The sequence below is a fragment of the Rhinolophus ferrumequinum genome, chromosome 21 (genome assembly GCF_004115265.2).
Source record: "Rhinolophus ferrumequinum isolate MPI-CBG mRhiFer1 chromosome 21, mRhiFer1_v1.p, whole genome shotgun sequence".
NCBI classification, from domain to species: Eukaryota; Metazoa; Chordata; class Mammalia; order Chiroptera; family Rhinolophidae; genus Rhinolophus; species Rhinolophus ferrumequinum.
This window is the reverse complement of record NC_046304.1, coordinates 18,391,713-18,414,628: the sequence shown is the minus strand read 5'-3', so window position 1 is coordinate 18,414,628 and position 22,916 is coordinate 18,391,713. Positions and strand designations below refer to the sequence as shown.

The 22,916-nt window shown below is 51.4% G+C and overlaps 1 protein-coding gene across 1 annotated transcript in view; it reads right to left on the bottom strand.

Moving 5' to 3' along the window:
* LOC117013385 (unconventional myosin-XVIIIa) overlaps positions 1-20,215 on the bottom strand; it is an 82,947-nt gene extending 62,732 nt beyond the window's left edge. The window contains 1 exon segment of the mRNA XM_033090482.1: positions 19,186-20,215. Coding sequence (XP_032946373.1) covers positions 19,186-20,184 — 999 coding nt within the window. The 5' untranslated portion in view covers positions 20,185-20,215.
* Positions 20,216-22,916: the final 2,701 nt, after the last annotated feature.

Below are 22,916 nucleotides of genomic sequence, written 5' to 3'. Positions count from 1 at the left end.
TGGGCACATGCATGGAATCAGCTGGACTCCGTGTATACAGTCCTCTCCCCACACAGCCAGCGACTTCGCAGGCACAGAGGAGGGTGGGGTAGGTGGGGTGGGGAGGGTGGGCCTTGGCTTTGAAGACACAGGAAATTGTGGGTGTCAGGCCAATGAGCAAGGGCTGTCTGTATAAAGCCAGGGCTCCTCAAGAAGAGAAACCGTGGCCCAGCTGTCCAGTTAGCACCACAGGATGCCCAGAGCTGGGCTGGGGGTGCCCCAGAGGCTGAAATGGGAGGTGGGAGCAGGTGAGGAGCCAAAAGACAGGCCTTTTGAAGCTGTCTCAGAAGCTGTCAGCTCTGCAGAAAAAAAGCAACAATCACGGCCTGCCTCTTCCTCTACAGGAAAAAAAAAAAATTTTAAAGGGTGGCGTGGGGGTAGTGCGAGGAAGCCCTGGAGCAGAGCTGTCTCCTAACCAGTGCCCAACCAGGGTGACTAGAGACCCCAGGCCTGTCACCCAGGCCAGTCCTGTGAGTCCAGTGAGTCCTGTAAACAGGGGTGCTGTGAAAAGGTTGTTAAACACTGCCTGAGAGGACCAAAGCCCAGCTCTGCCTCCCACCTACCACTCACTACAAGCACAGCTACACACGGCCATTCGGATACTCGCATCTCTGCTTTCTAGGGAGCGGTATGTCTTCCCGGGGAGATGCTCTGCCCCTTCTGGGGTCCATTCTGTGTTACGGGTGCTTTCTTTCTTTCTTTCTTTTTTTTTTTTTTTAAAGATTTTTATTGGGGAAGGGGAACAGGACTTCTTTGGGGAACAGTGACGGGTGCTTTCTTGACACAATGGTGCCAACCTCGGCTGCACACTGAAATTTTAAAGTCCCCTGTGGGACTTTAAAAATACTGATGCCTGGGTCCCCCAGCCCTTACCATTTAATTGGTCTGGGAGGGTGGTCTGGGCCCTGGGATATTCTGAAGCCCCCTAAGGTGATTCTTATATACAGCCAAGGCTCGACTAGAAGGCCAGCATAAGGCCTAGTGCTGAGGTGCCATTTGTTCCGTCAATGAGTGAGTCAGTGAATGAATGAATGAATAAATGAATAACTTAGCTGTGTGGCCGTGGGCAGGTGACTGAAATGTCCCTCATCTGTAAAATGAGGGTTATGCTGCACTGACTCTTACACAGTTAATATGACACTGGTGAAAGCTCAGTGAGTGAATGGGCTTTGGTTCTCAAAAGTGGGGTCTCCAGACCTGCAGTGTCAGCGTCACCCAGGAACTTACCAGAAATGAAAATTCTAGGGCCCCTCTCCAGACCCACTGAATCGGAAACTCTGGACACAGGGCCAGCATCTGTGTTTTAACCAGGCGTCTAGGTGATTCTGAGAACCACTGCTTTAAAGGACTCATTCAAGGAGCACCACTGCCTGGTTCAACCTTGGCTCTTCCATCCAGTAAACTATACAGCTTAACCCTGTACCTCAACTTCTTCACCTGTACAATGGGGAAATAATATTGTGTCTGCCAAGTAGGGTTATTGCAGGTGTTAAATGAATTAGTACTTGCAAAGCTCTAAGAACAGTATCCAGCAGGAAGGTTTTCAGGAAGTTTTAACGATTAGTATCTATGTGTGATCATTAGACAGGCAAATGAGGCATCAATAAGCAAAATCACAGGTAACTGAAGCCGACCCCTTTTAGGGACAATATCTTTTCTCTGTTAAGTATTTTTCTAAATTGTATTGCTATTTACAATCATAAAAATAACAAACATTTCATTGACTCTCTTTCTTAAGGAAAACACTCTGGACTCCTCTCAAACGTCTCAAACTCTGAGCTTTCCCTCTTGAGCCCAACTGTTTCTACTCCTTCCTGTACTGAATGACGGTGACGACTCCTGACTTCCCAGCCTGGCTTTTGCCCCGACCCCCTGTGATGTCCCAGCCACTCCCAAAGTGCACCAGCCCCATCTAGGCGCCACAGGCAACATGAAGCCTCGCTATGCGCCCATGTTAGGAAGGCCAAACACCCATCGTGTGTGTGTGTGTGTGTGTGTGTGTGTGTGTGTGTGTGTCTGCTTCTTAGTTCTTTTGTCCCCTACCCCGTCAGGCCGTCAGCTGTCGCTCGGCCTGTCAGCATGCCTATCTCCCAGTCTCACTTCCTTCTAATATGCTCTTTCTGCCAAAGGTTAGAAAAGCAGATAACCAAGCCTGAGAACAGAGTCCAGAGCAGAACAAGTGGGCAGACTCTGGTGTAAGTGAAAGGCCTGGGTTTCCACACGCAGACTTGGCCTCTATGTTGGCTGCTCAAGGGCCTTCTTCGGCACACCTGCCATTCAGCAGTGCTCTAGAAGATGACTTCTGGGTGACTGAGGTGTCACTGTGTCTGCACAGTCTTGTTCTAAACTACTAGTAACCATGTGTTCATCCCCTCCTCTTTTCTCTTCCGGATGACTAGATCCTGTCAATTCTGTCTCTGAGAAGACTGGTGTCACTGGTGGAGAGCATCTCAAGTCAGTTTCACTTTCCTTAGTGAAAATGGCGGGTCTTCAAAGGGGAAACTAGAGGCCTTGGCAACCGGCTCAGCTTCACACACAAGCACAACCAGTCCCTCTGCTGCTCAAAGTCAGTGCTGTCTCAGGGCCTGGTCCAGGTCTTCAATAAGCTTATCCGATGGTTCTGGGGGGACATGAAGTCACACCCACAGCCAGCCAGACCACCTCAGGCCCTCTGGCCTGCCTCCAGGACGGCCATAACTTGGCCCCTCCTTGCACTTCACTTTCACTTTTCTATCTCCCTCTTCCCGGACCACCTGGCTCTCACTCTCTCAGGCAGGTCTTCCCAGTTCCCTCATCACTACCAGAGCCTTGACTTATGAAGGCCTCTCCATCAGCCCCCCTCTACCTTCTCAACCTCTCCCATCTCTTGAGGTCTATCTGGAGTCCCATCTCCTCTATGAAGCCTTCCTTGAACCCCAAAGCCTGCGTGGTAATGTCGTGCAAAAGCACGGAGTTACCTGGGTCTGAATCCCAGCTCAGCCTCTTTCTTGCTGTCTGACCTAAGGGAAAGTTGCTCAACTTCTTACAGTTTCCACTTTTGGAGGGTAGGGTTGTGAGAATTTTAAAAGAAAGTACACATAAAGCACCAGGCAAATTGTAGGCAGTGATTAAATTACAATTAAAAATCACACAAAGCAATATTATAGAAATGTACACTTGAAACCTATATAATTTTACTAACCAATGTCACCCCAATAAAATTAATAAAGATTAAAGAACCCCACAGCACTCCCTGTCTGTATCTAAATATCACCACATACACATGGTGGGTGGTTCTTGATCAGGTCTATTAGATACAGTGGAGTCACATACTACATGGGGTTACATTCTAAAGTCGGCATGTAAGGCAAAAATAAAATATAGTCAAAATTACTCTTAAAAGTCCCTTAAATTGTTCACAAAATATAGAACACATGGTTTTGTATGTACTATTATATATAATATATCCACATACAAGCATAATGTATACATTCAAGAACAGCTTGACTAAAATAAACAAAATACAAGGTTTACTGTTTTAGACTACAGTAATATAGTTTCTTACACAACCATATAGTTGAATTTGTTATAGTTTAATGTGCATATGCCACGACTACACAGCATAAACTAATGTTTTGATAGTAATCTATTTGTGTCATATGTTTAAGCCTTCTTTCCCTGGACAGAAAGGACGGTTTCCTACTTCTTTTAGATCCCATCCCACTCCCCAACACTAGGCACATAGTAGGTGTTCAAATCCATTGGATTTAACTAACTGATCTGAAAGATACAGACGATAAGCAGGGTGGAATAGAATGGAGAACAAAGGGATATCCAGATAGAGTAACAACATCAACTGCTCTGCTCTCCCATGTTGATGGTGAAAGGTCCTTGGCTCTGGTTGGGGGTCAGGCAGAGTGGCTAAGGAGAGCTGGGGGCGGGCTAGACAGGGCCCTGAGGAGTGAAAGAAGTCTTTCACTTATTCAATTAGCAGTGGTGTGTAATACCTCAAGATGAACACTGTGGGGAAGCACAATGCCTGCTTCATTTTCCGTCTCCTCACCACGATACTGGGAGCTTCAAGAGGCTGGTTTAGAGGGAGATAGTTTGGAAAACATGAGACTTCGGTTCTAATTAACATCTTAACAAAAGAATACTCCTCTGACCCTATTTGTTTCACTAATTCTCCATTAAATCAAAAGCCCTTTTTTCTTTTTTAAAAAAGGCTATAAACACTGTTTCCCTAAATGTATACTAATTGTATGGGGCTTGTGTTATTACTAATTTGCAATGTATAAAATGTCTCTAATAGAATGTTTAGGGAAGTTGGGGGGGGTGTCCTGTTTCAAGCGCTCAGCTCTCAGGGCTGGGGAGGGCCTGGAGCACTCACGCTTTCCTGGGGTACGAGGGCTCCCCACTACTATGGTGACAGATGCTTTTTCTCAGCACCAGTGCCTTCTTTCCCTCTCTTGGGAAGGATTATCCTCTATTCCTTATTTGTTTGTTTGTTTATTGGTGTGTAACAAATGTCTTATCTTTTATGAAGTGCCAATTTTAGACGACAGTGACTGGCACCCTTTGAGGTACCCAATTTATTTTTGAAATTTTACTGGACATTGGTGAGCAGTGGGTACCAAAGTGTAAGAGGACAGACGACCCCCTTGAAGAAGCCTAGGGATGGCGGCAGGAAGGGGAAGAAAGGCTAAGTAAGAGGAAACCTGCCTCGGTGAAAGGTGAACGCCCAGGACTGGGCAGTCCAGGGCTGGGCCCCGACGCTCCGGCCCTGGGGACTGATCGGCGCTGGCGGGGGCCCACTCTGCTCCCGGCCCACACTGCTGCTTGTGCTTCCCGGTCCCGCCCAACGGCTGGCACAGGGGCGGGGCCGGGGGCGGGGCCAGCCCCGGCACATGCGCCGGAACCCCGCGATGCACCCGCCCTGCAGCGCCACTGAAGCCCAGCAGAGGGCGGCCGCCCCCTTCTCACAGGTCCGCCCGCGCAGAGGCCGCAGGATTTTACCTCTGAAGAGCTGGCCTCCCGGTCCCGCCCCCAAGAGGCGTCCCTGGAGAGGTCGAGGCTGAGGGGGCTGTGGCGGCAAGATGGCCTCTCGCCTTACCCTGGAGTGACAGGGCAAGAAGAGGCAAGGATGAGCTCGGCGAAGACTTTGCTTTTATCACTGCTCCATCCCCAAAGTCCAAAACAGTCCCTTCAGGTAGTAGGCACTCAAGTGCTTATGGGTGGAATAAAGTGGATGAGTGGATGACTACATGAATAAACAGTAGACTCCAGGGACGCCTTGAACCTGTGCAGTGGGCAGCGGTCTGGGACAAGCAATCCAAGAGGGTCGCAAATCACTGCCCCACAGGTGGTCACTGAGACGTAGGGCTCTGCAATCCCCCAGCCCCTGCCCTGGAACACTCAACGGTCTGCTCAGAGTCTAGTGACACCACACCGTCCCATGGGCACAAGCTGGGATATCTGGCTTGTCAGCTCTGCTGAGACCAGGAGTCTGTCCCCTCACAGTCAGGTCCTGGCTGCCTTCAGGGACCACCTGACCGGTGGCTCCAGTCCTGCGGCTGCTCCCTGAGGACACTTCAGCTCCTGGGGATTTCCTCATGGCCCTCGGGGATTTCCAAACTGCCTCTGCTTCCTCAAGCTCCCGCAAGGCCCAAAGCCAAGGGACAGCCTTGAAGATGTTTTCCCCAAATTCTCCATACCCTTGGCCAAAATCCCACCAAGACTTGGGTCACTTCTGAGTCTACTAAATGCACCACAGACTTGCTATTCCTATCCCCACCCCCTCTGGCAGACATGAGGGACGAAGCATAATGAAGTATTGTTCTCTTTTTCACATAAAGACAACTCTTTTCTATTTCCACAGAAGAAAAAAAGGAAACCCAGCTGAAGGGTCAGCCATACCAATTTATATAAAATATCAGTAAGGTCTTCCAGGGTGTGAGAATTGGGAGTCCCGTGGTGCTTATTGTCAAAGTCGGAGGCTCCTTGAGATAAGCCTCAGTTTTCTCCAAACATGGGACATTCAATAAGTGTTTGAAGATCTGTGTCTGTTCACCTCTGGAGGCCCCTATTGGGCCTGTTTTTAGAAATCTTTGAAGTAAAAATACAGCACAAACCCAATCTCCATAGAAGCAGGAAGGAAGCAGCAAAAGCTTCTACTTTCCCTACCAACCCACCACCTCCGCATGAACAGCCCTGGCCAAATCCACTGGGGCATGTGAGCACCTGTGTTACAAAACTAGGCAGAAAACATGCTTGGCTAGTGGGGAAGCACTGCCCCAGTTGTGATGGCACAAAGCCAGAGACCTGTTGGCTCTGGGGCATCAGGATTCCAGAGCTGGTAAAGTACAGAAATTGCCAAAGAGGACAAGACTTCCTTCGTAAAAGGAAGGGAAAATGCCACCATCCCCAGCCTCACCAGGGGGACTGCACGAGGAGACAAGCTTCCAAGAGCACCTCATGGTGTCTGAGCGCTGAGTAGAGAGAGCTACACTTTTCAACATGGTAGCCTCTAGCCATGTGTGGGTATTGAAACTGAAGGTAAAAAGAAATTATGGGAGCACTTCTGATTAAATTAAAGTCAAATAAAATTTAAAATTCAGTGCCTCAGTCACACTGGCCACATTTCAAGGGCTCAATAGCCACACATGGCTAATGGCTACTAAGTTGGAAAGCACAGACTGCAGAACATTTCCATTGTTGCAGAATTCCATCTGTCCTAGAAGGTCCCCCTTTCAGCTTGGGCTGGTCATGCTTGCCAGAGACGCCTTCAGGTGTTGCCCCTGACTACCTGTTGTTTTCTCTCACCCCCATCCCACAGTCTCCTGTCCCCATGTGCCTGGCCTTGACCCCTAGGCCTCAGAAAGAAGTGGGGGCGGGGACAGTCACCACAAGTTAACACCCAGCCTGAGAACAGAAGCCTGGGACGCAGAGGGGCTGAAAAGGCAAGGCTGAATGGAAGCCAGCCCCCACCCCAGGGCATCCCAGGCTTGGGAGAAAGCCCCTCAGTGCCACACAATCGTTCCTTGTTTCTGCAGTGTCTGGACCATGCATGGGTTAGACATCTGGAATGTAGTGGCCTGAGGGCTTCCCCACATCTCCCGCTGCTGGATTCATCTGATGTTAGTGCTCCCAGAGAGAGAAGTCCCAGCAGAACCCCGAACGTTCAAGGGCAAATAAGGCCAATGAAGCCTTGTCCTGAGTAGTATGCCTAGCAGTTCTGCCATGGGGCGCTGGGGGCCATCACTGGACACCCCACTGTGTTGCCAGCTGGATGAACCAAATGAGGAAGAAGGGACAGAGGATACAATGGAGAAAGGACTTTGGGGCAGGCTTCTCATGCTAGAGAGGTTCATACAAGCTCCCGCAGCCCTGGTTCATACAAGCCCCACTAGGGAACAGGGTATGGATCTGACCACTATTGCATTCTATCACAGGCACTTAATTTAAAATGTTTTGCTACAGTGATTGGAAAATCCAGTGGGAGAGTCTGGGCAAGCTCGTACGTGTGATAGAAGGAGCGGAGAACAGACCCGGGGAACTGGCAGGTTGGGGCTGCCTCTGCGTTCTGTGCCTCAGTTCCTGCCTAGCCTGAATCCAGATGGGCTATCAGAGGTAAGACAGGCATGAAGAAACAAAATTAACAGTAGAAAGACCACCAAAACGTAGAGTTTGTTTGTTAAACTAGAAAACAAATAGGTAGAAAGAAGCCTGGTATTCCAAAGGTAATATATGGCATCAGCCAAGGATTTGACTGGAGGAAGTCACAGGAAAAGTAGCACAATTTTAAAAACTGGCATCAAACTACAGACTAGACTGAGCCCAGGTCAAAGCAATCCCACTCTGAGGCTACCCTGTGACCCTGAGTAAACTTGGGGACCCATCCTGGGCCTTATTTCCCTGTCTCCACCTAGAAGGCCCGTAGGCCCAAAGCACCACACAGGGACCAAGAGTAAAGCCCTCCCAACCCCCGTGGGCAGAGCTGAGTCATGAACGGGCCTGTGGCATTCCTGTGGGCGAATGACCCATCAAGCTCGCAGGTACCAAGCGCTGCTGCCCCACAGTCAGAGAGAGATGAATGCTATTCCAAGTGACTTATATGTATTGATTCATTTAATCCTCAAAGTAAGTACAAGGAAAGTACTATTATTATTCTTGTTTTACAGATGAGGAAAGTGAGGCACAGAGAAATGGAATGATATGCCCAAGGCCACCGGCTAGTAAGCAGCAGAGCCGGGATTTGAACCCAAGCAGTCTAGCTCCAGAGTCTATGCTGTATGTACCCAATAATATTAATAACGCATACAGAATCATATGAATTCCCGATGTGTGGGCCCTTCTGCCCATGTTGCCTTCCTCCTTCTTCTCGGCCCAAAATGAGCTGAAAGCAGTTCCTACAGCCCAAACCAGCCCTTCTACTCAACTTCATATTTGCCAAGTTTCTGTTTCTACAGCAACAATAAGAGCTGCAGTTTTGGGATTTTGAAGAAAATGAGTGGAGAGGGAGGGTAGGGGACTCTTCACAGCAGGACTCCCTCTTTCAGAGGTACAGAAGAGAGACCTCAAAAGCAGGGGTCTAAGGAAGACACATGAGCTGGGGGTCCCTGATAAAAGCCAGAAAATTCTGCCTTCCCCAACCCAGAGACCAGGTCCTCTAGTCTGAGGCGAGCCTTCCTCTGGACAGAGAAAGTGAGGGCTGGTTAGGATTGGAAGCTGATGGCAGAAATGCTTTGGAAGGGTCTGGGAGAAAAGGACAATCCAGGCTAAGTTCTGCTGTGTGTGTGTGTGTGTGTGTGAGAGAGAGAGAGAGAGACGCAAGTCATTTCCAAGCTGAAATGGGTGTCCCATCACAGAGCCTGGTTCTTCTATCCAGGTCAGGGCCGAGTAATGATGGGTGGGGGCAGGGAATGCCAAGCCGCCCTGGAGGAGGAACAAGAACAGACAGACAGGCCTTCTGGGGGTGGAGCTTCACATCCTACCAGGCAGGGCGGGGTGGTCAGGCTGATACTCCTCACCTTCCCCAAACCTAGGCCTCATGCCTGCCTGCCGCCCCCAATCTCACCTAAACAAGAAACTCCTGACATTGTCCAGGATTCCTGAGGCCAGAATCAGGATCACTGCAGACTTCCCATGCAGCGGAGACTCTGCCCGGAAAAGTCAAGTGCTAAGGGGAACAGGGATGTTTGCTGGTCACTTGATTCCGGGAAGACAGCGCACAGCCGTCCCCAGGACTTCTCAGGCAGTTGGCCCACTTTCCCTCTTGCCTCTATTCATCCTGATGCCTTCCCAAGGGAAGGGGGGACCTCACCCTGTGCCTGTGTGTCCTTTAGGTAACCTAGGCTACCTGCAGCAGAAGATGCAAGGCTGTGCCAAATCCAATACAGGCTGGATCCCCAGTGCCTGAAAAGCCAGGCCTACAGGCTCCTTCAGTCTGGACAGCTCTGGGAAGGGCGAGGCAAAAGGTGCCAGCCCACTTGGGGAGGAAACCTTTCACTGTCAGAAGCCAGCACTTCTGCAATCAGCTCCACCACCAAACCAGTCCACAGATGAGGGCGGCGGGGGGGGGAGGCCCGGATGCAGGATGCAGGCCCCCAGCAGGAAGAACCAAGGCAAGGAGATACTATCAGAGCCTTGCCCTCACCACCTCCCTGGAAGGCACCAGACACTTTCCCCTGGATGTGATGGGGCTGGGCATGAAACTGGGTGTCACAGAGCCAGGACTGTCTCGTGCTGCCTGACAGTGCCATCACTGCTTGGCTTCTCGCCCATGCCACCCTGAGCTGAGATCTGTCTTTTGGCAGATGCCTTCTGTTCTAGAGAAAGCATAGGCTCCCTGATCACAGGGATGACATCTTCAGCCTTTCTCCTCCATGGAACCAATCCCACAGTATGACAGGTGCTCTTCAAGGTCCTCTGACATCCCGCCTTGATTGTGCCAAGAGGCCGGGGCCATCTGCACCTGGCCTTCCCTACAGCCCAGACCATACCCCCTCCCCACGCCAACCCACCCCCACCCTCTTTTGCCCAGAGCCAGGGGCAGTCTCAGCCCTTCTTCCGGGGAAAAGAGCCCAGGAAGTGCCCTGTGAGACATCTCCCTCCCTGTGGGTGCCCTGCCTGCCACAGGGCCTGGCAGCAAGAGAAGCTGGGGAGGGAGAAAGGAAGTGAGTCAGGTCCTTGCAGAAATGGGAATGGGAGGGAGGAGCCAGCAGAAGTGAGATCAGGAGGCAAAGGGCACAGGGGCCGGAAAGGTCACTAAGAAAGGGAACCAGGCCCTCCCTAGAGGTGTTGTGGGGCCCACAGAGTGGAGGACAGATATAGGTGACAAACTCAGCAGTGTGGATCCCACCAAGGCTGGGTGGCCCCCAAAGGTCAGAGAACCTGGGTCTGGCAGGCACAGCCCCACCTGAGGATGGAATCTGAGGCTGTTCCCCTCCATGACTCACGAATGGCTGGAGGAAGTAAGTCCTGTGGGATATGGCCACAGCCACATTCTCTGCTCACTGAGGTGGCGTCTCTGGTCCCCAAGGCCTCTCACTGCCTCTCCTGAGCCCCACACCTCCAGAAGCCCAGGTTACCCCTGGCCTGGCCCAATGGGGAGACAGATGTTTGCATCTCCCAGAGAGGGTAGGAACTGAGTTCAGCCAGGAGCTGTCCCCAGGCTCCAGCTGGAATCTGTTGCTCTGACTGGGGAAAATCCTTGCTGTGAAAATTCCCAGCCTGCCGACATTCCAGCATGCAGGCAACCCAAGGAAAGCAGCAGAAGGGAAGAGGAAGCTTTGAACCCTGCTGGGACACATTCCACCCCCTCAGAGACCTGCAGCCAGTAAGACAGGCACATTCTTCCAGGATCCCCTGGGGGATCTCAGGCAACAAACCTCAGGCAACTTACTTAACCTTAACCTTTCTGTAATCCAGTTCTCCAGGGCCGGACACCGTGTGACCTGACATAACCCTGAATCTGCTGCTCACCCAAACCTGGTGCCTTCCTGGGGCTGCAGTGCAGAGGGAGGCCGTTCCCGGTAGCCTCCTCCCAGAGCTCCTTCCCCTGGCTCCTACTTCTGGCTGCCTAGAGCCCATCTCTCCTCCACTCCTGTGGGAGATGCTGAGTGACCAGGGACACAAGAAACAGAGTCAGGGTGTGGAGGCAGGAATGGGAAGGTTCTAGGGACCCAAACTCATCTAAACAAGGAAAACCGGACAAAGAATGGGAAACCAGTACTTCAACAACTCTCCCCTGCTCTCCTGGGGCTCTCCGACACTGGAGAAACAAGAAGAGAGCTAATTAATTACAACCTATGCTCTGAAGGTGAACGATGGGGTGCTGCCAGGGTGCAGACCTGACATGGTCTGAGAGCAGCAGGGAAGGCTTCCCTGAGGAAGTGATGTGAGTATGAGTGCATTGAGGGTGTGCAGGGAAAAGCATTACAGACTAAAGGAACAGCAGGGACTCAATGGTAGAAGCAAAGGAGAACTCTGCATTGCACACCCACTACCTGCTAGGCACTTTGCCAGGCCATGCTTCTCAGCTTTTCCCCACCGTGCACACTACGAAATAATAGTCCTTGCCCCTGTGCTACAGAAGAGGACCTGTTCTTGGTCAGAGGTGACAATCGGGGATCCTGCCACCCCAAATGCTGCGGAGGTCAGCACTAGCATGTCAGTAAAGGGCCAAAAAGGTGATGGGGGCAACATCCTTGCCCTCTAGGATCTCACCTGGGAGATGTGTAAAGGGCAAAAGTGCTCTCCACCCTCCCGCTGGGGGACCACACCCATCACTGCCAAGACAGATGCTGCTTCTCTTCCTAAGGCTTCCCCCAGCCACCCTTTCCAGCACCTATCCCAGCTCCCACAAGATTAAATCCCGCCTGCTGCCCCGGGGGCTCACTTCCTCTGGCTTATCTGAGAGTAAGGGTCACGCCTTCCGTGGTTCACAGTCCAAAGAGCAAGAGTGGCCAGTCCTCTGGCTTCCCCATCCCTTCTGGAGAAGAGGCTTCCAGGGCAGCAGGAATCAGAAGGGCCCAGGCCTGGGCTGGCCAGTGGATGTATAAGGACATCCAGACACTGCCTTCGCCCACCCTATACCACAGTTCCTCCAATAATAAATAACGTCATTTCGTTCAACATCATTTCACTATTTCACTCTTGCTTATTAGCCTATTGTAAAATTGGTTTCATTATACGCTGCCTTGTCACCGTATTGATGACCTTAAGTGGACTTACCGTAGGGTACACTAGTGAAGAGTAAGGAGCCGATGCCCTGAGGTGAAATCCTGACGAGTCACTTGATAGCCTTGCAACCTTAGGCAACTTACCTAACCTTAACCTCTCTGTAATCCAGCACCTCATGGCGGAAGTAGAGATGATGATAATACCTACTTCAGAGGGTGGTTGGGAAGATTAAATGAGTTCGTATATATAAAACACCGAGAACAGCGCCTAATGGATAGTGAATGCTAGCCACCACCCTCATCCTTGCTATTATTTTTCATGCCTTCCCTTCAAGGCATTTCTGTTCAGCTGAATCTTTCTCAGATCACTTAAATAACACTTCAGGAGCATGTATGCGCCACGCACCATACTAGACGCTATACTGGACAAAGACCCGACATTCTTTCCTACCCGAGCATCTTCTGTGCAAAGTGGCCAGCCAGGCTGAGCCGTGACAGGGCAGAATGCCATGCCCTGGTTCTGAGGAACATATGGCGGGAGATTAAGGGAGCCAGAGTGGCAACCCAGGTCTACGGAAACTGTTTCCCAACCAAACTAGAGCCAACGACTGAAAAACTAAGCTTTGTTGACACTGTCCCCTATATTTAACAGAACAGAAGCTGCTGCCAAGGACCACGTAGGACTCTAGGGTTCACTGCCCCCCCAAAAACTGCTCAGCAGGAGGTGGGGAGCCATGAAGACGCTACTCCTTCGAAATGCCTGTCTGGCATGGTAGGTGCCCACAGTGCTGCTGGATGCCTGGGACACATCCATACCCACTGCCTAGGACTAACAATGGAGGCGCCAGGCAGCTTGCCCAGGCAGCAGGGGTGCCCCCTCCCCAACTGGGTCACCGGCCCCCACCCCCACATACGCTGCTCTCCACCCCAGGCTACAGTGAAGAGAATCCAGCAGCTTAGTGTAGTGGGGTGGCGGGAGCCCTGCTGGCAGGCAGAACGCGTGCTTGTGGTTTCTGGGAAACGCTGTAGAGATTTGCAGCATTTTTAAAATACTTGTGTTCCCACCCGCCACACACCCCCCTTCACCCCACTCCTCATTCACCCCCAGTCTGGGTGTTTGCATATCTGGTATTTTCCAGAACCATTTCAGTGTAAATAAGAGAGATTAGAAAGAAACAGAGCACAGAGTGGTCAGGGGTAGCAGGGTGGGCCAGAGGGGTTCTGGCCAGGGCCGGAAGGGGCCAGGGCAGGCTACCTCAATCAAGGCCCTGCCCCCGCACCAGGGTTCCAAGCTGCGCCTGCAAAAACAACCAATGACCATAACACGCACCCACACCCAGTTCAATGTGGCCCGGGCACTATGCCCACCACCCACGGGCTGCGTGGTCAGGGCACTCTGAGGCTGCAGTTTGTCTAGCGTGTCGTTGGGAAGAAGGCAGAATTGTGCCTCTGAGGACAGAGAAGGGAGACCTAGCGGAATAGAAATAACCTAGTCCACCACTCTATCCCGCTGGTCCCACGCACCCCACTAATCCAGGATAGATAACCCCCCAAAATGCTCCTAAAGACCTGTCATCCATCAGTTCTCATGCCCTTGACACCTACCCACTGGCCTTTTATTACCAAAAGCACTCAGTTTGGGTCCTACTCTGAGCTCCCAAGCCAGGGCTCTCACATGGTGAGACTGTGCAGCCAAAAGTGCCTGCAGATTTGGCACAAAATGAAGTAAAAATCTCCTGTTTAAAAAACAAAAAACTCTCCAAGGATCATTTGGAGTAACATTAGGAACGGAAGCCTCCTAGAACACTGAGGCCAGGCAGCACCCAGCTGCGCTGGCACCACCAGATGCCCCTGGGAAAGCCCATTGCTCAGCGGCTAGCCTGGCAGACCTGGAAGCAGTACAATTTCAAGAGTTTCCTTGGAATCTTGCAGGCCCCACTCATGACAGCACGCAAGCGTCCTGGGGACAAAGTTGATTAGGCTCATACAGTTTCCACGCAGAGGTCTAGGGCTCCCCCTATAGCAAAGGGGCCCTTTCCCTTCTCCCAGATGCAGGTAACCCTGACTGGCCTGTCTCCTGCAGGACCACTGATGACCACACCTGCAAGCCTGAGAAGCTGAGCTCTAAGAAGCTGGAAAAAGTTAGGAACACCCAGTGTCCCATCTCTCCTTTCAGCTGGCTGTCTTTCAGAGCCACAGTGACAGAGTTTGGACAAAAGCAGCAGGAGTTCCCATTGGAAAGAAAACCTTATCAGGAACAAGGATGAGCAAGCTGTAGGATGGATTATAAGGAAGCTGCCAAATGACCCTCTCTGGATGGCTTTAGAAACTGGGCAAAGGGAAAGATATGAATCTTCCTAAGCATTTATTACCTGCCAAAGTCTACATAAGTGATCTTACCTAGTATATAAACATGTGTATCTTAAATAAAGATCCATAAAGTATAGTAAACAGAATAAAAACTAAGTCTCCCTTTAGCTCCAGCCTTATTTTCCTTCTCAGAGAAAACTGCAGTGAGTTAATTGGGTGTGCATTCTTCTCTGATTTCATCTTCTCAAATTCTGTGTGGATAAAATAAGGCCCATTTATTTAAGTCAAGGGTCATGACCTCTAAGAGGCCTCTCCTAACTGTCACCCCTTCTCCCTAGGCATAACAGGCCACCTCCGCCTTCCCACCCACTGTTTACACCTGTACAGACTTCTGCCATAGTCATTCTGGTGCGTGGTTGCCTTTCTTTACTTAAGTCTGTGCTTTCTCAAAGAAAGATGTTATTTTCTTTTCTTAATCCACCAGTGCCTAGAGTAATGCCTGGTCCTTAAACAGACTTCATTAAATGTTTAAGGGAATGAGCACACTGAGGCTAAGAAAAGTTTGTAACTTCATTAAAACTCAATGAAGGTCTTCTGGTCCATGCTCTTTCCACCATAACATGCCCTCTGCTAGGTTCTCCTGAGGGTGGAGGTGGTCTAGACAGATGTGACAACCTCTGCAGGGACCTCACATCACTTTGTGGACAAACCCCAAGGTCCAACGGGAGAAGAAACAGTATCACAGATCTCCAGCAAATGCCTGACAGTGCCACAGGGCTCAGGAAACTAGACTTGACTGGGGGGCAGGGGGGTAGGTCTTCCTTTAAACCCTCACTTCTCCCCTCCTACCACACCCTCAAAAGCTCAAGGAAGCAGTGCTTTCTGGGTAGGGCTCCCAGGAAGGCCGGCGCTTCAGGCTCTTAGCAGCAGGAAGACAATCACATCCCCCGGTGGGCTTTTCTGAGCTCAGCAGAAACATCCTACATTCCCAGACTATCTACTTGGCCCACACCATGGGCCGACTGAGGATACACATGGAAGGGACTGGCTCCCTCTCTGCCAGACTCTCGTTCCCATACGGCCTCTACCCCTTCTCAGTGGGCATTGACTTTCCCACCTAGACTCATGGAACTGGACAGAGGAATTTTGACTCAACTGGGGTTTTAAGACCCTCATCTTTACCAACACCTCCCTTAATCTCACCAGGCTCAGAGAACTCTTTGACTGTAGAAAACTGAAGAGTAATGGATCTAAAAACACTTGCCCTGAGGAGCCAAGGAAAGAATTTAGCAACTTCCCCCGAACCTGGCAATCACACTGGACCCCTCCTCTCCTCCTTCCCTCACCCCAGTTGGTCGCCAACACTCCAGAGCCTACCTCAGTTGCTCACACCTGATACCTCTCTCCATCTCCCATGCCTCTACCCAAGTTCCGGCCTCCCTTCACTCTACTAGCATCACAACAATAGCTCCCTCACGATTCCACCCACAGCTACCCTTGCTATACCTGAAAGCATTCTCCATAAACAGACAGAGATTTTCTAAAACCTGTCCCTATTAAACCCCTATATTGCCCTTAGGTTCAAGTTTACATTCCCTATGATGACCCACGAGGGCCTTTGTGACTGGCCCCTGCTTGCTTCTCTCAATACTGTCCCTATGCACTGTCCCCCAGCCTAATTCCCCAACTGTGTCATTCTCTCTCCAACCTCTAGGCCTTGACATGGGTCTAATACGGCCATTTCCTTCCTCCTGTCTCCCCTATACTCATGTCAGAGATGTCAGCTCTCTCTGACTCATTCCAAAGGCTGTACTTGAAGTTCCTTTACTGTGCTACCTAGAGACCTATACTGGCCCCTGTCACTGAGCTTCTCAAATGGCACTGTCGTTGTCTGCTACGTGACCATCTCTCTCACTAGACTATGAGTTCCTTGGCGCTGGGATTATGTGCTGCTCCCTGCGGCATCCCAGGCCCTAGCACACAGTAAATGCTCAACAAAGGTTTGTTTAACAGCTAGGTGAGTGGAAGGAGAGATGGTGGGAGAAGGGCTGATTCTCTCAAGCGTGCTGAGTGATTTCTGTCAGGCCCCAAGTCTATCCTACTACTATGGCTCATGCCTCCTCCCAATGGACTCTTGTCTAGCAGCTACAGGGACATATGAACAAGGTGTGAGCCAAGCTTTCTGGACACACACCATGTGAGAAGGAAACCCAAGGGGCTGTCTCTCCCCGGGGCCATCTGAACAGGCCATGGACAGGAGCCATGGGGCCTGGCCCCCATCTGTGTGAAGAAAGAGAACAGATGGTTAGCCAGCTCCTTCAGAGCTCCCTGGGGACAGGCAACGTGTGGACACAGTTGATGGATGGCCTCATGGGCAGGGTGACTGCCAGAGCTGTCCCTGTGGGGCTAGAGTTGTCAGGGTACCCCACTCGGGAGTATGGAGGAGGCGGGAAGACTCTTTTCTTGGCATGGAACTGGGATTAGAACTGCTGCCAAGAAAAGGAGCAGGAGTACAAGTGGGAGGAAGAAGAGGAGATAGAGGGTGAGAGCCTCAGAAGAGGCTGCAGCACTCCCACACCAGCTCGTGATCTGTCCCAGGAAGCTGGAACGCTGGCTCACTCTGCTCTTCTCTGCTGTGGCATGAGTTCCCCACCATCTACCCAGGTAAGAAGAGATCCGGGGCTTCTCTCAGGCCTGTGCTTCTTCGTGTCCTGTCAGATGGCTCTAGGAGACTCATAAAGATGGGGCTTTGTACTGTGCCCCCTGCCAGATCCCCCAGGTGGGGAAAGAAGTACCAGCTGGGCTTGCCTCATGGGGCTAGAGCAAGCCAGCATTTCCGGGATACCAGCTGTAAGGTAGGATCCACCAGGGCCTCCAAAGCTACAGCATCCACTCCCCCAGGGATGGGGTAGCAGCAGCTAGTTGGGAAAGAGAGTGGTTGGGAAATATGAGATGCCGGGATGATCCCTGTGTTATAGAGAGAAAATGAAACAGCATCTGCGATGCCAGGTCCTGAGCCCCACAGAGGCCTATGCTGTGGTTCAGCAGGGAGTTGGCAACCATCCCCTGGGGGTTCATTCTTTAAGAAGAAAATTCCATCTGTTGAAAGCAATGCTAGCCTGGGAGATAGCAGATCGACTTGGCAACACGGTCTGGTCTTTGGTTCTGAGGTAAAGACCACTCCCTCTAAGCTGTGGCTCTTCGTGCTCAGTCTAGCCTGGTGGCTAACACAGAGTAGGTGCTCAAGGTGATTCTGGAATAAATGTGGCCAGCTCCTTCCCTGGATTCCACAACAGGCCTCCCTCCCACTCACTACCCCTTCCTAACTAGCAAAGCTGCCTGACCCCACCAGCCCCAGGGTAAAGGAAGGTCTGGAACCCAATTCCCGTGCTTCCTGCCAGAGTCTGACCCTGCCGCTCCCAGGCCCTCCAGCCCTGATATGCTGGTTGGCTGAGCAGCCATCTGATCAGCCACTTCCCTTCCCCGGGAGAAAGCTAGGACCGGGACTCTGCCTGCTTCCTTAGCATTTCCTCCCACTTCTAACTTGGACATATCTGGCTGGTCACTTAGTGCTGAAAGGTCCTGGCCAGGCTGTGCACGGGTCAGGCTTCAGGGACCAGATCTGGACAGTCCTAAAAGGCAAAGCTGGGAAAGGGGGGATGGCCAGAGGCCAACTTGTCCTTCATGGGCTGTCTCCAGGCAGAACATTCCAAACTGATACATAGCTACCCTATCAAAAGACCCCTGGCCTTAGAGATCCCCGTCCTCCTAGAGACCATCTTTTCAGGGGTTAGATTGGGTCAGTCCTTGGTAAAGAAACAGATATCTGCTAACTCTGATAGATACGTCTAATCTAAATCTCTTCTGTTCCTATGTCACCCCCTCCCACTGCTGTTTTGTGCAGGCAGGATGCTATAGTTGGGGTCTCAGGGACAGTCAGGTCATACTATCTCTGTAGGCTTAATCCCCGTTGCTTTTCCAGAGCCATGCTTTTCTTTCCTCCAGGAAACGTACTCAAACTCTTGGAGCCCAAGTGATCTTTATAAATCAGATCCAGTCATTCCCTGCTTCAAACCCTACAATGGTCCCATTTCACTGGGATAAAATCTAAACTCCTATCATGGTTTACAAGGTCTTTCATGACTTGGGCCCTGCTTATCTCTGCAGCCTTACCTGGTATTCAACTCCTCACTCACTCGGGGGGCAACAGGGGATCTGAGGTCACGCCTCAGCAGCTGTACATCCCAGATGCTTTCTGACAGCCCTGATGTGAAATAATGCATCTTTTTCTCACCTCTCATAGCTAAATAACATGGAAACCCTACACTGTAGTCCACATACCAGTCGGGACGAGTAGTACTGTCTCTCATGTCTGGAAATGGCACATGTTAGCCTCCATGCCCCCATTTAGGGCTCAGGAACTATGGTGCCCTAATCCACTCTTGTATCATAAAGCTTGTATGACTGTGTATCACCCCCAGCTGAGGTCGCTCCTCCCCACAGGCCAGGTAAGTGGTCCCTGGAGTCCAAGGAGTGGCCCAGCTTCACCACTCACACACTCGTTAGGCTCTGACGACAGCTTTTGGGTACCCCAAACATCCACCGAAGTGCAATCGCAGAAGACGCCAGCAATCCCACTCCCTGCTCAACCCGCGCCGCCCAGGGAAACACTCACATCAGCTGGCTCCCTGCGGGGTCCCTCGCCACTCCGCAGCCAGCTCCGGCTCAGCTCGCTGAGCTCCGGGATGGACTGCACCTTGAGCCGCACGCTGTCCTCAGACTGCCGGATCATCTCTACAATCTCGTCCCTGGACTTGCTCTCCACATTGTGTCCATTTATCTCCACCAGACGATCACCCGGCACCAGCCCCAGGCCCAGGTCCTTGGTGCCCGCACCGGGCTCAGCAAAGTGAACCACCTTCCGATAGACCTGGCCCTCGGGGCTCCGATCCAGCATGGTTGTACGCCGCAGGGAGAAGCCAAAGTCTCCAGTGGGCCTTCGTTGCAGCTCCAGCTCCCGGAGGGCAGGGGGTGGCGCGGGCACCACGGGAGGCAAGCGCAGGTCAGCTGGAAACCTTTTCGTCACCAGCTCAGGGATTCGGGACCGGGGTCCTGGTCGAGGGAGGCCTGGGCCAGGATGCTGCACCAGCTGTCCCTCCAGAGTCCTCACCTCCACCTGCGGAGATGGGGCAGCAGAGTGCTCCGAGGGGGTGGAGGTCTCGGAGGCACTCTCATCCCGGCTTCGCTGGGAGAAGGAGAAGCGCTTGACAATCATCTGTGAGTTCTGCTTGGCCAGGGAGCCGAACTTGGCGGCCCGCTGCAGCACGGAGCCACGGAAGCTGCCTTCCTCACCTTTGAGGTCATCGCTGGAGCTGGCTGTGCTGAGCTGGCCCGAGTCCAGGATGACGCTGCCCCTGTTGCTGTCAGAGTCAATGTCAGTCAGGTGCAGGTCGGAGCCGCTGGCCACCTTGATGGGGATGGGGTTGGAGATTTCCAGGCGCGTCTTAGATTCACGCTTGGAGGAGCGGTTCAGGTTGAAGAAGCCACGTCGCAGGCTCATCTCCTCCAGGCTCCGCAGCTCCGCCGCTGACATCCGCTCCTTCTTCTCCTTTTTCTCCTTCTTCTCCTTCCGCCCGCCATCTTTGTCCTTGTCTTTCTTCATTAGGTTAAACATGGTGGGGGTGCTGTTTGGAGGGGTGGCACCCCCAGGGGATTGTGGGTGCTTAGCACAGGGCCTTTATGCCCCACCTTGCTGCTGCAGGCAGAGAGAGAAAGAGAGAGAGAGAGATTATTGGAGCGGAGCCTCTTTCGCATCTCCAGCCCAGACATGGCCAACTGCTGAGCACAGCTACCCTCACCGAGTACTCGCTAGGTGCTAGGTGCTCTGCATTACACAATACGTACTGTCTCAGTCAAGCTACGCCTCATAACACTGCTATGGGGGAGGTCTACTATTACCCCCATTTTACAAATAAGGAAACTTGATGTTTAAATTAGTTTGTAAAAGCCCAAACTCCAAAGCCTCTCATTTCCTGTGGTGCCTGATAGTCCGAGGCTTAAGTGTGCATGAAGGTGGCACCTGGGAGATCTGACCTCCCGGCAAGAGGCTGCCATCAAGCCAACTTGGGACCTGACTTGTTTCAAACACAAGGGGGAAAGGAAAGGGACTCTGTGTACCATCAACTCCCCACAGCATCACATGCTACTGGGCTCATCCTAAAGCCTCGATAGCCCCAGCGCAGCAGGCTTAGCTCCTGCCTGACAGGAGACCTCAAAGAACCAATACTTACTTAATGACTACCACTTGCCAGGCATAATTTACCCATACGACTTCATTTGAACCTCACAGCATTCCTGCAAGGTAGGTATCATAATCTCTACTTTACACATGAGAAAACGGGGCTCAGGAAATTAAGCATACGTTAGTTGTCATACAGCTAATAAGGGGGAACATTGGGATTCAGTGGCAAATATTGTTTTCTTCCTAGGGCCTGGGTGCCCAAAGTGAAGCAGGGAGGGAAGTAAGGGGAAGTTCCAGACTGAACAGAGGAGAGACAGCTGCGAGGTGGGGGTGGGGTGGGTGGGGTCTGCTGGATAAACAGGATCCTGAAAAACTCACATCCTTTTGCCCAGATCAACACCTAAATATAGCAGCCTGAGAGCAAACCCCCAGCTCCAGGGCAAGTGTGTCTAGGCAGCCAACCTCCTCCCACCCCTCTGCACACCTGACTGGGGACAGGACTGAGAAAAACCAAGTGGGGGTGGAGTTGAGAGAGCCTTTCTTGTTCTAACCAGCAGGGAACAAGAAGTAGAAATAGGCCATACCACCTAATTAGAAATTAAATGTAACTTTTTCCTTCTCCATAAAGGTCTCTGGCTCTGAGTTCTAGACACAAGAACTACAACCTTATTCCTTCCAACAATGACCTCTTGCAAGGCCCCGGAGAGGCCTTTCCTCTATGTAGACCCAACACCCACCACCAAGCAGGGCCCTCCAGGCTCCACATTCTACTGAGAGGGACCCCGAAGCCAAGTACAATGCCTAGGAAGGTATCCAGGCCAAGAACGCCCAAGGGGCCTGGTACACTGGCTCATTGCTTCCCCTCTGCCCAACACCCTGATTCATGTGGTTCCTAAGAGATCAACTATCCTTTCCAGAGCAGCACTGTCCACAAGAAATATAATTTGGGTCATATATGTAATTTAAAATGTTCTAGCAGCCACATTAAAAACAGTAAAATGAAACAGGTGAAATTAACTTTAATGATATATTTCATTTAATGTAAATATATCCAAAATATTGTTACCTCAACCTGTAATCTATATAAAATATATCGAGATAGTTTTGCATTTTCTTTTCCATATTATCTTTGAAATCCAGCACATAGTTTACCCTCAGAGCCTATATCAATGCAGAGTAACCACAATTCAACAGCCCTGTGTGGCTAGCGGCTATCTGACTGGACACTACAATGCTAGAGAACTCTTTAGTTGCAAAGGGGTGGAAAATCTGGTCTAGTCACTAGCTCCCTGTGGACCTAGCAGGCACCCCTTTCTTCCTCTGACCTCAGTTTCTACCTGGTGAAACAAAGTTCCTTTTGAACTTTTTGGTTCTAAATGCTCCATACACAGTATCTGGGAGTGGGAAGACAGGAAATGGGGCCCAAGAGGCTCAAAGTCAGGGGCGACCGTGGCCAAGTAGGTCTGGACTGATTTTGGATGGGGGAGTCCCTGCCAGCAGGCATACTCTCTTCAGGGCTTTACTTTGACCCGGGGAGTCTCTCCTCCTGCACCATTGATGGGGGTGGGGCACAGACCTACCACATGCCAGGACATGAGATCTTCAGATGGTCACTGTCCATCTTACCCCTCACCCACCACTGCTTGCACTGTTTTAAAGGGCTAGTTTGGAAGATGGCTCCAAGGGGCACCTGTGAGGAAATGAAGAAAGAAAGCCACCTTGGGGACTGGGAGGGGTCAAACGAGTATCTAGGACTCAGCCCAACCACAGAGAAACCAAATGCCTTCAATGCTGTCCTATCAACACACCTTTTGGTCTCCAATTCTCGCACTGCAATTCTTACCCAATCCTGGCTCTTTGCTGGGGGGCTAGATATTTGAGCAGTATCAACGGAAAACAGGCCCCAGAATTCTAGAATCTTTGGGCTGGAAAGGTCCCTGAGAAGTAATTTCATATAAATCCCTGTCTCGGCAAAAGCTTGCCTCTCGCCATTGCGACAGGCAGGAACAACAGGCAGTCACAGCAGCAGCACACGGGTAGTGCTGGCCAGAAATGTTAGATCTGGTATGTTGGCCTGGATCTGCCAACAAATCGCCGGGGGACCTTGAACCTGTCACTTTGCTCAAGGTTGGACTAGATGATCTAGGTCTCTTCTAGCTCTGAAA